The 17,439-nt window shown below is 39.2% G+C and overlaps 1 protein-coding gene across 5 annotated transcripts in view; it reads left to right on the top strand.

Moving 5' to 3' along the window:
• The window catches only part of Lrif1 (ligand dependent nuclear receptor interacting factor 1), a 62,511-nt gene that overhangs the window by 35,656 nt on the left and 9,416 nt on the right, over positions 1 to 17,439 (top strand). The window contains exon 1 of one of the 5 annotated variants that reach the window (XM_075981663.1): positions 11,046 to 11,315. The exons of 2 other annotated variants lie outside the window; for them this stretch is intronic. In XM_075981663.1, coding sequence (XP_075837778.1) covers positions 11,248 to 11,315 — 68 coding nt within the window. In that variant the 5' untranslated portion in view covers positions 11,046 to 11,247. Of the gene's footprint in view, positions 1 to 11,045; positions 11,316 to 11,576; positions 11,960 to 17,439 lie in introns of those variants that run through there. 2 more of the 5 variants (XM_075981667.1, XM_075981665.1) reach the window with 2 other exon arrangements.

Below are 17,439 nucleotides of genomic sequence, written 5' to 3'. Positions count from 1 at the left end.
ATACATATCATATTTGCTTTTTTGGATCTGGGTTGCCTAACACAGGAATGATTTTTTTCTAGCACCATCCATTTACCTGAGAATTTCATCATTTTGTTGTTTAAGCAGCTCAATAATATTTCATTGTGTAAATGTACATTTTCATCATCAGTTCATCCATTGACAGACATCTAGATGGTTTTCAATTTCTATCTAGTAAAATATAGAACATCACTAAACACGATTGAGCATGTGTTTCTACAGTGTGATGAAGTGTCCTTTGGGTATGTGTGATCTTGTAAAAATTGTATTCCCACCAGCAATGGATGTGTCTTCTCCTTGCTTCACATCTTTGCCAGCATGAGAGGACAGGTCCTTTTTTTTTAAAAAAAAAATCTTGATCATTCTGACTGGTATAAGATGAAATTTCAAAGGAGTTTTCATTTGCATCCCTGATTACTTACAATATTAAACATTTAAGTGCTTCTCAGCCATTTGAGTTTCTTTTTTTGTGAATTCTTTACATTTGCGTCCCATTTTTAATTGGGTTATTTGGTTGTTGTTTTTTTTTCTTGATGTCTTGTTTTGTAAGTTCTTTATATATTTTTATAATAACCCTCTATCAAATGTGTAGTTAGTTAAAAAATCTTTTACATTCTGTAGCCTCTCACTTAATCAAAATGATGGTGTCCTTTGTCATACAGAAACTTTTCAGTTTCATGTGGTCTTATTTGTTAATTAGTGCCTGTGCTATCCATGTTGTGTTCACAAAGTCCTTTTCTGTTGCAATTAGTGTCAAAAAAGACTATTCCCCACTTTCTCTTTTATCAGTTTTGGTTTACCTGGCCGTGTGTTAAGGTCCTTGATCATTTTCTGTGCAGGGTGATAAGTATGGATCTATTTGCACTGTTCTGCATGGAGCCATTAAGTATGCCAGTATTATTTCTTGAAGATGCTGTCTTTTTTCCATTATATGTTTCTGGCTTTTTTATTTTTTTAAAAAAAGGTACTTAAATACTTGTGAACTTGTGTCTGGGTCTTCACTAATTCTGTTGATCAACGTCTCTGTTTTTCTGCAAACACCATGTTCTATAGTACAATTTGAGACCAGGTATGGTGATACCTTCAGCAGTTCTTTTGATATTCAGAATTGTTTTAGCTATCCTGGTTTATTTATGGTTTCATATGAATCTACAATTGTCCTTTCAATTTTTATGAAGAATTATTTTGGAATTTTGTGTTGAATTTATTTATTTTTTATGAATCTATACTTTGTTGGGGAAATTATTATTTTTTATTGAAAATTTCCACCTCCTCCCCTCCTCCACTTTCTTTCCCTCTCCCCACTCCCCCTTCCCCTCCCTCTCCAGTCCAAGGAGCAGTCAAGGTTCCCTACCCTATAGGAAGTTTAAGGTCCTCCCCGCTCCCCCCAGGTCCAGGAAGGTGAGCATCCAAATAGACTAGGCTCCCACAAAGCCCATCCATTCAGTAGAATCAAAACCCAGCGCCATTGTCCTTGGCTTCTCAGTCAGCCTTCACCGTCAGCCACATTCAGAGAGTCCAGTTTGATCACATGCTCCATCAGTTCCAGTCCAACTGGTCTTGGTGATCTCCCATTAGATCTGTCCCACCATCTCAGTGGGTGACACACCCCTCGCGGTCCTGACTTCCTTGCTCATGTTCTCCCTCCTTCTTGCTCCTCATTTGGACCTTGGGAGCTCAGTCCAGTGCTCCAATATGGGTCTCTGTTTCTATCTCCATCCATCGCCAGATGAAGGTTCTATGGTGATATGTAAGATATTCATCAGTGTAGCTATAGGATAAGGCCAGTTCAGGCACCCTCTCCTCTGCGGCCCAAGGAACAAGTGGGGGACATCTCCTTGGCCATTTTAACTATATTAATCCTACTAAGCCATGACTGTGGAGGAGTGTTCCATCTTCCCAAATGCCTTAAGGTTTTTTATTTACAGGTCTGTTGTCTACTTGGCTAGAGTTACTCCACAATTTTTTGAGCTATTGTGAAATATACATTTTTTGATTTCGTTCTTAGCCTATTTGTTATTTGTATGTAGGAGGGCCATTGATTTTTAAGTATTAATTTTGTGTCCTGCTACTTTGCTTAAAGTGGTTATCAGCTGTAGAAATTTCTGGGTGGAGTTTTTAGGGTTATTATTGTACATAATCATACTTCAAATACATACATAATCAACACTTCAAATACAGATACTTTGACTTCCTCCTTTCTTATTTATATCCCACTTGATATCCTTCAGATGTCTTATTTCTCTAGCTAAGACGAAGTACTATATATTGAATAGGTATAAAGAGAATGGAAGACGTCATTTTGTTCTTATATCCCTAGTCTTGCAAGGATTTTTATTCTGAATGGGTGTTTGGTTGGTTGGTTGGATTTTTTTGTCAAAGACTTTTTCTGAATCTAATGAGATGATCACATGGTTTTTGTCTTTTTGTCTGTTTATATGGCAGTTTACAATTATTGGTTTATTTTTGTTGAATCATTGCTGCGTTCTGGGATGATGATCTTTTTGATGTGTTCTTGTATTTGGTTTGCAAGCATTGCATTATTTTGCATGTATGTTCACAATGTAAGGTGGTCTATAATTCTTTTTTGTGTAATCTTTATATGGTTTATGTATTCGAATGTATGTATGTTTATGTGGTCTTATAAGAATTATACAATGTTTCTTCTCTTTCTGATTTGCAGAATACTTTGGGAAGTGTTTGTGTTAATTGTTCTTTAAAACTCTGGTAGAATTCTGTTCTAAATCTACCTGTCCCTGAGCTTTTCTTGGTTGGAAGACTTTTAATTATCTATTTCAGTATGAATTATACATCTATTTATATTGCTTATCTTACTTAAATCTAGTGTTGTGCAGATTTTTTAAATATGTCCTTATGATTCTCTATACTTTCTTGGTGTCTATTGTGATGTCACAATTTTTGTCCCTAATTTTATTAATTTTTATCTCTTATTACATCACTTCTCTGGGTCTGTGGATAGTCGCATGGTTATTATTTAGTTTAACATTAATATCCACTTATAAGTGAGTCCGTGCTATGTTTGTCTTTCTAGGTCTGGGTTGCCTCAACTCAGAATGATGTTTTATAGTTCCATCCATTTGCCAAAAATTTTCATGATGTCCTGGCATGGGAAGTCCTGTATATGTGTTGCTTTTATTGGTTAATGAATAAAGAAGCTGCTTTCTGCCAATGGCTTAACAGAATATAGCCAGGCTGGAAGAGATATATATATATAGAGAGAGAAAAAAAGGCAGAGTCAGGGAGACACCATGTAGCTGCCAGAGGGGAAAGATGTGAGCTGCCACCTACAACCTTGCCAGTAGGCCACAACCCTTATGGTAAATATAAAATAATGGAAATGGGTTAATTCTGGATGTAAAAGCTAGCAAGCAGTACACTTAAGTGACTGGCCAAGCAGTGATTTAATTAATATAGTTTCTGCATGATTATTTCGATTCTGGGCATCCGGGAATGAACAAATGGCCCACCTAATTCAATATCCTTGTTTTTAACAGCTGAGTTATACTCCATTGTATAAATGTACCATATTTTCTTATTTTTCTTTCTGTTTTTGTTTGTTTTGTTTTGTTTTTTTCTGAGACAGGGTTTCTCTGTAGCTTTGGAGCCTGTCCTGGAACTAGCTCTTGTAGACCAGGTTGGCCACAAACTCATAGAGATCCACCTGCCTCTGCCGCCTGAGTGCTGGGAATAAAGGCATGCGTCACCAGCACCCGGCGTACCATGTATTCTTTGTCCATTCTTTGGTGGATGGACATCTAAGTTGTTCCACTTTCTTGCTATTACTCGTAAATCTGCTATGAACGTAGTTGAGTAAGTGTCCTCATGGTATGGTGGAGCATCCTTTAGGTATATGCCCAGGAATGGTATAATTGGGTCTTGAGTTAGCTTGATTCCCAATTTTCTGAGAAACTCTCATATTGATTTCCAAAGGGGTTGTACAAATTTGGACTCCCACCAGTTATGGTTTCATTGCTGTGAAGACACCATGACCATGTCATTTATTGGGGTGGCTTACATTTTCATAGGTTTAATCCTTTATCGTCATGGTGGGACATGGCACCATGCAGGCAGGCATGGTGCTAGATATATCTTAATCTAAATGTAACAAGACGTGAACTGTCTTTCTGGGCAGGGCATATAGGAGATGTCAAAGCCTGTCTCCCAGTGACATGCTTACTCCAACAAGACCATACATACTCCAGCAAGGGTGCCTCCCATTAGTATAGCACTCTTTGGGGACCATTTTCTTTCAAACCACAACAACCAGAAGGGAAGGAATATTCCCCTTGCTCCACATCCTCATCAGTATGTGCTGTCACTTGTGATTTTGATCTTATCCATTCTGACAGATGTAAGATGGAATCTCAAAGTTATTTTGATTTGTATTTTCCTGATGGTTAAGGATATAAACATTTCTTTAAGTGTTTCTCTTCCATTTAAGACTCTTCTGTTGAGAATTCTTTGTTTAGATCTGTACCCCATTTTTTAAATTGGATTATTTGGTTTATTGATGCCCTGTTTCTTAAGTTCTTTATATATTTTACAAATTAGCTCTCTGTCCAATTTGGAGTTGGTGAAGATGTTTTCCCATTCTGTAGCCTGCTGTTTTGTCCTTTTGATGGTGTTCTTTTCCTTACAGAAGTTTTTCGGTTTCTTGAGTTCACATTTATAAATTGTTGATCTTGGTGCCTTAGCAATTGGTGTTCTGTTCAGGAAGTTGCCTTCTGTGCCAGTGCAGTCAAGGCTATTCTCCACTTTCTCATCTGTCAGTTTATCTTGTTTTATGTTGAGATCTTTGATCCAATTGGACTTGAGTTTTGTACACAGTAACAGATATGGATCTATTTGCATTCTTCCACATGCCAACCTCCATCCAGTTAGACTATCACCATTTATTGAAGGTGCTTTCTCTTTTTTTCCCAATGAATAATTTTGGCTTCTTTGTCAAAAATCAGGTGTCACTAAATGTGTGGATTTATGTCTAGGTCTTCTATTCGATTCTGTTGATCCACCTGTCTGTTTTTATACATATACCTTAAGATTTTTCATTACCATAGCTCTGTAGTAGAACTTAAATCAAGAATGGTGGTACCTCCAGAAGTTCTTTTATTGTACAAGATTGTTTTACCTATCCTAGGTCATATGTTTTCCCATATTGTTGGGAGTCATGCAACCCCTAGTCTGGGATCAACATTTGACTACCTGTTCAGCAGGTTTCCTGAGGGCAAAGCACCTGTGAAAACAGACCCTCACTTGGCAAGGATCAGTAGTCTATGGGACAGTATATTAATTTGCAAAATTCATGCAGCTTGCAGGCTCTTTTCTCTCTCTCATTATATTGGTGATTTCTTGGGCAGTTTTTAGTTTTGTCAGTCACACATGCAACAGTTATAATTCTCCCTGAAAATTATCATTTCTCGGGTTTTTTTTCTCTTAAGATTCTACAGGGGGCTAATATTTCTTACATCTCTTATATGGAATTTCTAACTTTAACTTCTAATCCTGGGAACTTTTATAACTCAATATAGATAGGTACATGTGAGAAAATAACATTTGGAACATTGACCATGTTTCTCAGTTTTCTGGAAAGGAGAGTAAGGCATGCATACATAGAATAGGGGAAAGCCTCAAGGATACACATAGTACCAGCTGCTGAGAGTAAGTTCCCTAGACACCAAGCAATTATCTAGTATGATCCAGTGGAAAATGCAATGCAAAATACAGGATAAATAGATCTTATGTCATCTTGCATTTACTTGTATTTACAAAGTTAAATAGACTTGAATAAAATAATCTTGGGGGTAGCAATAGATGTTCAGAATTGAAATTTCATCCTAGTAAAGTTTTCCTTTAATGAGTATGAAATTTCTTTCTTATCACTTTTAATTAATTTTGCTTGGAAATCTATTTTTGTAGCATTTTAGGATACCTATTCCAGCTTCTTTGTTCGATTTATTTGATTGGAAAATCTTTTCCCAGCTCTTTACTCTGAGGTAATGTTTGTCTTTGATGTTGAGGTGTCTTTTTTCTAAAGCATGAGGATGGATCCTGTTTTTATATCCATTCTGTTAGCCTGTGTCTTTTTATTGCTGAATCAAGTCCATTTGGTACTGATAAATAATAATTGTAGAAGGAGCAGTGGGCCGCTTCCTGCCACCCATCTCCCGGCCACCTGGCTAGCTTATGCCCCAAAATAACAACACACAAACTGTATTCATATAAACACTGCCTGGCCCATTATATCTAGCCTCATCTTGGCTAACTCTCATATCTTGCTTAACCCATATTTAGTAATCTGTGTAACACCACGAGGTGGTGTATTACCAGGAAGATTCTAGTGTACATACATCTTGGGCCGGAGCTTCATTGTGTCTGACCAGAGAGGAGAGGCATAGCGATTGCCTAACTTCCCTTCTTCCCAGCATTCTGTTCTGTTTACTTCGCCTACCTAATTTTCTGTCCTATCAAAGGCCAAGGCAGTCTCTCTATTAACCAATGAAATCACCTCAAAACAGAAGACTCTCCCACATCAAATAATAACTGGTGATTGTTAATTCCCATTAATTTTTGGTGATGGTGATGTGTGTGTGTGTGTGTGTGTGTGTGTGTGTGTGTGTGTGTTTTCTTGTTTGGGTTTTGCTAATGGGAGATTATCTATTGCTTGTGGTTTTATGGGTGTAGTTTACTTCCTTGGGTTGGAGTTTTCCTTCTTGTACCTTCTGTAGAGCTGGATTTGTGGATATATATTATTTAAATTTGACTTTGTCATGAAATATCTTGTTTTCTTCATCTATGATTATTGATCATTTTGGTGGGTATAGTAGTCTGGGTTGGCATCCGTGACCTCTTGAAGACTGAAAGACATCTGTCCACACTCTTCTGACTTTTAGAATCTCCATTGAGGAATTGAGTGTAATTCTGATAGGTCTGCCTATCAGAACTTGCAGCTTTTAATATTCTTTCTTTGTTCTGTATGTTTAGTGTTTTGATTATTATCTGACTCGGGGAATTTCTTTTCTTATCCAATCTATTTGGTGTTGTCTAAGCTTCCTATACTTTTATGGGGATGTCCTTCTTTCGGTTAGGGAAATTTTCTTCTATGATTTTTTTCAGTATATTTTCTGAGTTTTTTGAGCTGGGATTCTTCTCCTTCTTCTATTCCTGTTGTTAATGTTCTTAGGTTTGGTCTTTTCATGCTGTCCCAGATTTACTGGGTGTTCATGTTAGGAGTATTAGATTTAACATTTTCTTTGACCAATGAATCTATTCCTTCTATAAATCTATTTCTTCAATCATATCATATCTTCAATGTCTAAGATTCTTTCTTCCATTTCTTGTATTCTGTTGGTGATGCTTGTATCTGTAGTTTCTGTCCACTTACCCAGATTTACCCAGATTGTCCATTTCCTGAATTTCCTCAGTTTGTATTTAATTTCTTCTATTTCTGTTTTCAGGTCTTGAACAATTGTTTTGCTTGTTTTTTTCCCATCTTGGTTTTCTTGGTATTCTTTAAGAGATTTATTGATTTTCTCCAAATTTTTGGTTGTCTTTTCCTTGATGTCTTTAAGGGAGTGTTTCAGTTCTTCTTTAAGAACCTGTATCATCTTCATAAAGTTGATTTTAATGTTTTTTCTTGTGCTTCAGCTGCGTTGGAATAGTCAGGTCTCACTGTCATAGGATAAGTAAGCTCTGGTGGTGCCATATTGCCTTGTCTCTTGTTGATTGCATCCCTGTATTGGAATATATGGATCTGGGTTTGTGATGTTTAGCTCTGATTCCTCATTTAGAATTTGTCTTTGTTGAATGGGTGCATTGTTCCGTGGTTTCTATTTACTCTTTGGTTTTCTAGCCCTTGTGGCCTGGGTTTCTGACAGATGGTATGACCTCTGATCTAGTAGGGAGTCTCTGTCCAAGTTGGGAGCTGGCCTTCCGGCAGTTAGCTTCACACTATCACTGTGTGAGGGCAAATATATGATTTTAGCTATAGTGGTATTTCTGTTATGAACTTGTGTGCCCTTGTTTTGCTGCATAATTGTTTACAATTGCAATATTATCTTGTTGGATTTTGCCTTGGATGACTATGTAGTATCCTTCCCCATCTCTTCTAATCAGCTTTGGTATAAAGTCTATTTTGTCAGGTATTAAAATGGCTGCACCAGCTTGCTTCTTGTGTCAGTTCCCTTGGAATCTCTTTCTCCATCTTTTCTACCTTGAGATGATATCTATCTTTGACGTTAGGGTGTGTTTCTTGGAGGTGTGTTTCCTGAATGAAGCAGAAGGATGTGTCCTATTTTAAAATATGATCTATTATTTTTTTTGATTTCACTGTCTTTCAATGACTTCTGCTATTTTATAAAACTAAAATGAAAAATGTAGTAAAACTGTTTGATTTTGAACATATTTCTTTTTAAGGTGATTTTATAATAATAGCTCTCAAGAATGCGTATGAAAATACAGGTATACACAAATCTGAAGAGAAGTAAAAACTGAAGATAGAGATACATGTGAGTTAGGAGCAAGATACATAGAATCTTCTGGCAAGCAACTGAATTTAGAACTTAGCCCCACTAATCATCATCTTTGTTGCTTCCAGAGAGTTATTTGCCTGGTCTATGGTTAGTTTATTCATTTCTGTATAATATTTTTACTAGCTTTTAGAAGAAAATGAGTGTCTATAAAGCACTTAGCAATGTCTGGAACATGTTATTTATGTACACGTTTTGTAGTGTAATAATAGGTTAGAGGTAGTAATTAAAATGACAGGCACGAATATAATCAGCTGTAGAGAAACAGTTTGAGAAAATAAGAGGAGGAGGGAATGAGAACTCACTTATTTAATAAATGCAGGAATGGACCTTCCAAGCACACTGAGGAGATCAAAAGGTAGGAAGAAACACATTCAAGTACATTGCCAAGGCATCGAGTGAAAGAATAAATAATAGCGTTGCTGACTAAAGATATTAAGTGTGAAACATACAGCATTAATTGCAATAAACAGTTGCATGAGTTATTTAATGAGCATGGATGCTGCGATCCAGCTCCTAGAATTTTCCTCAGATGTGATCACGGTCTTTTTTATTCCAGCTGCTTGTACTCTCGCCAGTAGACATGCCTCCACAATCAGCCCCTTGCCTAAAGAATTCCTTCTTACACATGGGTATGAAACCCCATTTTTCTTTTGGTCACTGTATAGGTGCAGTAACTGATTATCATGGGGCATAAAGCCTCATGCCTACTTTCTCCATGGGAAAAACTTTCAAGACTATTTTAGATTTAGACTGAGATAACACCTTTTTTTTGGCATTTTTTGGTATCCCTCCCTCCCTCTTCTCTCCCTTTCTCTGACAAATTTCTCCCTGTCCGTTCACAGAAATTTCCTGCCTTCCGAAGTCCGGATAGCCCAAACCTATGACAGTTAATCTTGTAGGTGCAGTAGTGATGATTCTGAAAAGCCAGACTAGAGAATGTAACTGATGAACTGCAGTTGGTAAGATAGCAAGCAAACAAGCAAACACAGCTCCCACCCCCTTTTAAAAAATAACAGGGTCTCATTGTGTAGACCTGGCTAATCTGGACTCACTATGGAGACCATGCTGTCCTCAGATTCTGAGACCTACCTGCCTTTTTTCTGAGTGTTGGAGAAAAAAAAGCATGCACCACGATGCGTGGCAAAGGGCAAGTTTTTCAAAGTTTGATTTCATAAATAAAAGATGGTCAAAAGCAAAAGAGCATTAAGGACTGCCCACCTTCCCTTTAGTCTTTAGTATTGGAGGTATTTTATTGAAAAATAAATGTGTTATTCAGAATTCAGAAAATACCACTTTCTGTTACCATATCAAGGCATGAAGTTCTTAAATATCTACTACATTTAGCAATTAGGGAACTGAGTAAACCCTCTCTTCCTTCTTCTTTCCTTCCCCCCTCTCTGTTTCTCTTTTTTCTTTTTCTTTCTTTGTGAGGCATGTTTTCCTGTAGTACATCCTGGCCTTCTACTTGCTGAGTAGCCAAAGATGACCTTAAACTCCACATCCTCCTGTGTCACTAAGCCTGGGAAGTAATTTCATTTTAAAATAACCATGTAAACCTTGAAGTTGTCTACCTTGTCAGCATCCTCCGTTTGAACAGTTGAGTGTACAAGATAGTGTATACCAAATACAACTGTATCTTCGAAACCACTTTCACAACATTCCACACCTAATTGAACAAGAATTTCTTCTACCCATTACTGAGTGGAATTCCGAGTAACTGCACAATAGTCGCCAAATTGTAAGATTCAAAATATGTCTAAGAACTGTTCTCTGTCAATTTAAACAAGCTGTTCAAAGTGTATCGCCTGGAATTAAACATACAGAGACTTGAAGAATCCATGACAATAAGATACAGCTTTAAATGAGGCATGGCTAATCAATTAATTTAGAGGCAAAACAGAAAGAAAAACAAAAGAAACTCCAAAAAAAAAAAGTGAGAGAATAACTTCTAGCCACAGGAGGATAAAGGTTCTCAACAATTTGTGGTTAACTACCAAAGGCCCGCCCACGTCTACTGAAGCACGCGCCAAGGACGACGACCTGCCGCCTTCGGCGTGCAAAGGCTCACGCCCGCACAAGTGCAGGCAGTTTACGACTGACCCCGGAAATGTTTTATTTCGCGTAGGCGGGGAGAAAACTTTCTCTTTTGATTCCTCATTTGATCCGGAAGAAGAGACATCAACCTTCGCTGACGATTGGACCCCGTCACAGGGGCGGGGCCGCCGCGATCCATTCGCCTTAGTAACCGTGTGTGACGTCGGAGTCAGGCGGGGCTTAGCGATTTGCTCGTCCTGGCCGCTGGCAGAGGTGGGCGTGGTCCCCAGCGCGGGGCCTCGGCTGTCTACCGGGCAGCGGCAGGATTAGGGGGCGGTGCCAGTGATGTCACGCCCCCCCCGCGTCCTCCGCGACTGGCCCGGGCTCATCACGTGGCTCCGAGACTCGCCTGAACCTGCCTGAATCTGGGAGGGTGGGGTCGCGTCTTCCGGCTTCCACGGCCACTTCCCTCGGGAGACAGGAAAGCTCCCTCTCGGGCGCCGCCGTCTCACGTACCTTTCCGCCCGCGGCACGCCCCTCCGTGGCTGCGGGGTCCCCACGCTCTCTGTGGCTCGCCTCCGGTTGCTGACCGCGTCCCCCACACTGCTCACTGCCCCGTCCCCTCCCACTCACCCCGTCTAAAATGTCTAATATTCTCCAGAGCGCCTTTCTGAAAGCCGCCGAGGAAAATTCAGGCTCGGGTTCGCATTGGTAAGTACCAGTTCCCAGCCCTTCCCGCCGCCCCGCGTATCTTAAACTGCCGCGTGGGCCGGTGCTCACCCGGGCAGCGGGGGGTAGCTGCGGGGCCCGGCCGTCCGAGCGGACGAGCGGGCGGGCGGGCGAGCGAGCGAGCGAGCAAGCGCACTGCCCTCACCCTGGCGCTCGAGAGCCACGGGCGCACAGTGCTTTCGCGAAAACGTAAAACGCCCGCCGATCGTGACGCACTTAGCCGCCCTCGGACTCCGGCGCGCAGGACGCCAGCGGCTTGAATTTCATAGGCGGACGGAGTAGATGCCCACGGAAGAAAAGCAACATGGCGTCGCTCCCGGTTTTCAGAACGCTTCTGCAAGAATCTCAAATCCAGGCCATAAAACGCACATCGTGGATTAGCAAGTGCAGCCCCGGGGCGCTGGACCTTCGAGTGAAATAGTCAGATTGTTAATGTATTTAGGGGAAAAAAATACGTTCAAGAAGAAGGGACTGTAGTGTTTGAAATGTTCAACTAAGACAGAGAAAAGTGAAAACTTTGAACGTTAAGTCCGCTTTTCGCGGGTGTGAAGGGAGAGGGAGCATCTCGTTGGTTGTCTCCACTAGGGACAGTTGGCTGATAACACTGTCACTGCGCCTCTGGCTAGGTAGGAAACTCACTAAGTAACGGAGGCTGTCCTCAATCCAGCCTGGGCTACCTTAGTGTTAGTATTACGGGCTGCCACAGTCTTCTCTGGTTAAAAAGCAGACCCACCAGTAACTTTTTAAGTTTGTGTTAATCCAGGTGAAATAATTGCAAGAACAGCAAACTGTTCATTTAGGGGAAATGTTTTAATTTATGAATTCCGTGGTTCATGGGAAGCACGGTGAGAAGCAAAGATTAGTAAATCTGTAGAAGGTAGATGAACAGCTTGAAATTTAAGAGCCAAACTCTTAAAAATGAAAGGGACTTGCTGGTGAAGAAAAACAGGTTGTCTGGCGTTCCTTGCAGCTTGTTTGTTAGTAGTTAATGAGACTAATGTACCATTTTCTGATCAAAATAATAGCACCTAAGAATATTTTAGTAAAAAAGGAAGAAACAAGAATTAGTCTAAGAAAGACATAAAGGATTATCTTAATATTTGCTACTATGATAAGAATATAACTTTTTTTTCTTTTTTTTAATTGATAAAAGAAGAATAAAGAAAAAAAAACAAATTTCCACCTCCTCCCAGCCTCCCCTTTCCCTCCCACTCCTCTCCCCCTCCTCCCACTCCTCTCCCCCTCCTCCCACCCCTCTCCCCTTCCTCCCACTCCTCTCCCCCTCCCTCTCCAGTCCAAAGAGCAGTCAGGGTTCCCTGCCCTGTGGTAAGTCCCAGGTCCTCCCCCCTCCGTCCATATCTAGGAAGGTGAACATCCAAACTGGCCAGGCTCCCACCAAGCCAGCAGATTGCGCTGGATCAAAACTGCGTGCCATTGTCCCTGGCGTCTCATCAGCCCTCACTGTTCGCCATGATCAGAGAGTCCAGTTCCATCCCATGCTTTTTTTGGTAACAGTCCAGCTGGCCTTGGTGAGCTCCCAGTAGATCAGCTCCACTGTCTCAGTGGGTGGGTGCACCCCTCGTGGTCCCGACTTCTTTGCTCATGTTCTCCCTCCTTCTGCTCCTCATTGGGACCTTGGGAGCTCAGTCCAGTGCTCCAGTGTGGGTCTCTGTCTCTATCTCCATCCATTGCCAGATGAAAGTTCTAAGATGATATGCAAGATATTCGTCAGTATTACGCTAGGATGGGGTCATTTCAGGTTCCCTATCCTCAGCTGCCCAAGGAACTAACTGGGGACCTCAGCTTGGGCACCTGGGAGCCCCTCTAGGGTCAGTTCTCCTGCCCACCCTAAAGTGGGTCCCTTAACTAAGAATTGTGCTTCCGTGCTCCCCTATCCAACCTTCCTTTATCCCGATCCTCCTATTTCCCCAAGTCCCCCCTCCTTCCCTTCTACCTTTTCTCTCCCCATCTCCCCTTACCCCCTTCCCACCCCACCCCCAAGATCCCACTTTTCTCCCCGGCAATTTTGTCTACTTCCCTTATCCAAGAGGATAACGATATGTTTTTCCTTGAGTTCACCTTCTTACTTAGCTTCTTTAGGTTCGCCAATTGTAGATTCTGTGACCCCTATTTATGGCTAGACACCAATTATGAGTGAGTACATCCCATGTTCTTCTTTTTGGGTCTGGGATACCTCACTCAGGATAGTGTTTTCTATTTCCATCCATTTGCATGCAAAATTCGAGAAGTCATTGTTTTTTACCGCAGCGTAGTACTCTAATGTGTATATAGTCCATACTTTCTTCATCCATTCTTCCATTGAAGGGCATCTAGGTTGTTTCCAGGTTCTGGCTATTACAAATAATACTGCTATGAACATAGTTGAACAAATGCTTTTGACATGTGATAGAGCATCTCTTGGGTAAATTCCCAAGAGTGGTATTGCTGGGTCCAGGGGTAGGTTGATCCCGAATTTCCTGAGAAACCGAAACACTGACTTCCACAGTGGTTGCACAAGATTGCATTCCCACCAGCAATGGATGAGGGTACCCCTTCCTCCACAGCCTCTCCAGCAAAGGCTATCCTTGGTGTTTTTGACTTTAGCCATTCTGACAGGTGTAAGATGGTATCTCAAAGTTGTTTTGATTTGCATTTCCCTGATTGCTAAGGAAGTTGAGCACGACCTTAAGTATCTTTTGGCCATTTGAAGTTCTTCTGTTGAGAATTCTCTGTTCAGTTCAGTGCCCCATTTTTTAATTGGGTTAATTAGCATTTTAAAGTCTAGTTTCTTGAGTTCTCTATATATTTTGGAGATCAGACCTTTGTCTGTTGCGGGGTTGGTGAAGATCTCCCAGTCAGTGGGTTGCCTTTGTGTCTTAGTGACAGTGTCCTTTGCTTTACAGAAGCTTCTCAGTTTTAGTAGGTCCCATTTATTCAATGTTGCCCTTTAATGCCTGTGCTTCTGGGGTTATACCTAAGAAGCGATCACCTGTGCCCATCTGTTGTTCCGTTTTCAGCCCGAGGAAGGTTTCTTTTAGTTTCAAGTAGATACAAACCCTAATTGCAGTGAAAAGTCATGACTTTTTTAAAGACTGAATTTCTAAACCTCTGGGTTGGAAAAACAAGGGATCATCCTGCCTCCGCCTTCCCAGTAGCTGAATCTGTAGGAAGTTGCTCTTGGGCTGGTATAAAAACAGAAGTCATTAAGAGTAAATAGTGAGCTGTTGATATAAGAACCCTTATATCGCGCATCACTAGAGATAGCGCTTTGGTACAAAGGACGTTTGTGTTTTGTGGAAATTCAGAAACAGGTTGTATCGAAACAGAGGCAAAGGTAGAACTACTTTTTAGTAACTAATTTTTCCTACATTTTTGTGCCTGCATATTTATATCTGATGTACCATAGAATGTTGAGCAGGTGTTTTAACGTTGCATTCGTTTTCAGTTCCAGAAGTAAAATTAAGTGAATCGTAAGTTTTTTATTGTGCACTGGGGTTCCCTTTTAAAACAGTTTCTAATCATTTTGGCAAATTTTGAACTCTGAAAAATATTTTAAACTCAGTTATGTTTTGATTATTTACATAAGTCATTTCGCATTCATTAATTCATTGGTTTATGTGTTGGTGCTTTGTGATACTTATTTGTGATATTATTTGTGATACATGCTTTTATTTCTTTAAATTGTCTGATATTATCATAACATATTAGGGACATTTACCACCAGGTGATTTTCTGAGGTGTATGACACTTTCCTTACTAGTTACATGTTTGGTTTTATTTCGTTTTCGTAACAGCATGCCTGATGTTGAAATGTAATTATGTAAATAATTTGATTAATATCACTTCCTTTGTGCTATTGGAAGACATACATACTTAGAGAGGGGGTCACTTTCTCTTCTTTGTAAAATTGTTAGGATTTTCTCTTCTGTAGATGAACTTTCTTTGAGTTACTATTCTCTTAATGAAAATTCAGTATTGTCATAAAGGATGTTTATTATTTAATTTATCTGATTTAATCAGTCACAAAAATAGGAAATTCGGTCTTACAAGTATAGAGCAAAGTCTGGGTATTCGTGGCATAGTATCCATTTAATTTATTCAGGCTTGCACTGAGACCGTAATTACTCACTGTATAACAGGTGAGATGATAGCTCCTAAGGGTTGTTTCGGTCTGGTAGTGACTTCATCTTTTAGACATTGATTGGTCAGAAAATTTTCAGACTAGGATTGATGCAATTAGGTGTGTAGTTTGGCTAACTAATAACAGTACTGGTTTGGAGTAAGGGTTATATTTCAGGTAGCTTTTGAGAAATAGTGAGGGCCTGGATTAGGTGGTAGAGAATATGGGTTAGATCTTTAAAAAGTGGGATGGAAAATCGGCAAACCTGATCATCAGGTTTTTTTTGCAAGATACTCTGCCATTTTTCTAATATTTGGAATTAGATAAGACAAACATACACATGCCCTTTTAAAATTACTTCTCTCAGAATGTGGTTTGATGCTCCTGGAAAGAAAATGCTGGTTGAGGTCTTTTGTTGTGAAGGTTTATCTTTACAACTTTTGAATAGACCGCGAAGAGAAATAAACACCATGTAAGCTAACTGTACTCTGTCACAGATCTACTTGTTTATGCAATTGAATTATTGCATGATGAGATTTTTTTATTACTCTCAAATCATACAATATATGGATGAGACTGCTTACAGAAAACATGTAATTCTGTGTGAGATATTAAAAATATTTTAAGCACTTGTATTTTTTTAGCTATAAAATATTAATGACAATATATGTCTGTCTTCCTTGACTTTTAAGATTAGAGTTATATGACCATATTATTACATAAATATTGCATAGTATTTATTATTGTATGGTAGTATTAGGTTCTTATATATTTTTACAAATAAATAAGAAGGAAAATGGTCTCCTAACAGCTGAAAAATCATTATTTTCAAAACTATAAAATGCTCATTAGTCTCCATGGTGTTCATCATTCCATTTCTAATACATGAATGATGAATGTCCATATTAAAATAGCAAACGAAACTCAGAAATTATATCATTTTGTTAGCGCATTTAGCAGGACTCTTAATTTTGAGATGGGGTATCACTGTATTGACCATCTTGAACACCAAGTCTCAATGTCATCTTCCCACGCCTACTTCAGCCCTCTTAAGTTAGCTGGAACTACAGATGTGTGCTACTGTAGTAAGTAGGTTTTCTAAAATCTGTTAGCCAGTAAGGGAAAGAGCCAGAATTAGAAGCCTGTAATCTTTGTAATGTATTTCTCTTTTAAGTCTTAGAATTTAGGGGTTTTTTGTTTGTTTGTTTGTTTGTGTGTTTGTGTGTGTAGTTTCTCACTTCAAATACCAGGTGGTTTAATGTAGCTAGTGCTCTAGTAATTCTAAGTGTTCAAACTGGAGCATGGGATGAAGAATCTGGATTCTAGGTTTAGTGGTGTCATTAGGCCACAGAATGTGATCTCTAAGAAAGTGGAATCTTTTTAAGAAGGTGGAGTCTTAGTGTGATTTTGATTAAACTATTAATTGAAGATTCCTACTGAAGCTAGAAAATGTGTATATTCTTTGAAAGAGTATGTATGAATTTCATTCTCTCTTCTCTTTAGAAGTCTGCATTTCAGTTTAGTTTTAAGAACTCATTTAATTTGTCAATAAGTCAAATCGTTTTTATAGCTTATAGGTATCACTTCGGCTAACATGTTAATTTGTTCTATTAGATACAGAGAAGCTATAAGTAGGAAAAGCTATCCTTAAAGAATTTACAGTCTGTGGTAACACATTACAGTCTCTAATGATATGTGGATTTGGAAGAAGCTGCATTTTTTTTCTGTCTCTTTGGCAGGGAAGTGGCAGTTGTATATATAGATAGACAGATATATAAAGTTTGCTGTATAAAATATATTTCTTTGTAAATCAATAATAGGGAAACCTTTTATCCTGTGATATAATGTGAGGTATTAAAAGTAATTTATTCAGTTATATGAATAAATATTCATTTTAAATATCCTTGCTCTTAATACAAATAATTGTAAAATATAGGTTATTTCTGTTAAAGCTTCTACTTTGTTAGGCAGATTTCTCTAATAGCT

The sequence above is a fragment of the Microtus pennsylvanicus genome, chromosome 7 (assembly GCF_037038515.1).
Source record: "Microtus pennsylvanicus isolate mMicPen1 chromosome 7, mMicPen1.hap1, whole genome shotgun sequence".
In the NCBI taxonomy this organism is placed as follows: Eukaryota; Metazoa; Chordata; class Mammalia; order Rodentia; family Cricetidae; genus Microtus; species Microtus pennsylvanicus.
This window is presented reverse-complemented; position numbering and strand designations above follow the sequence as displayed.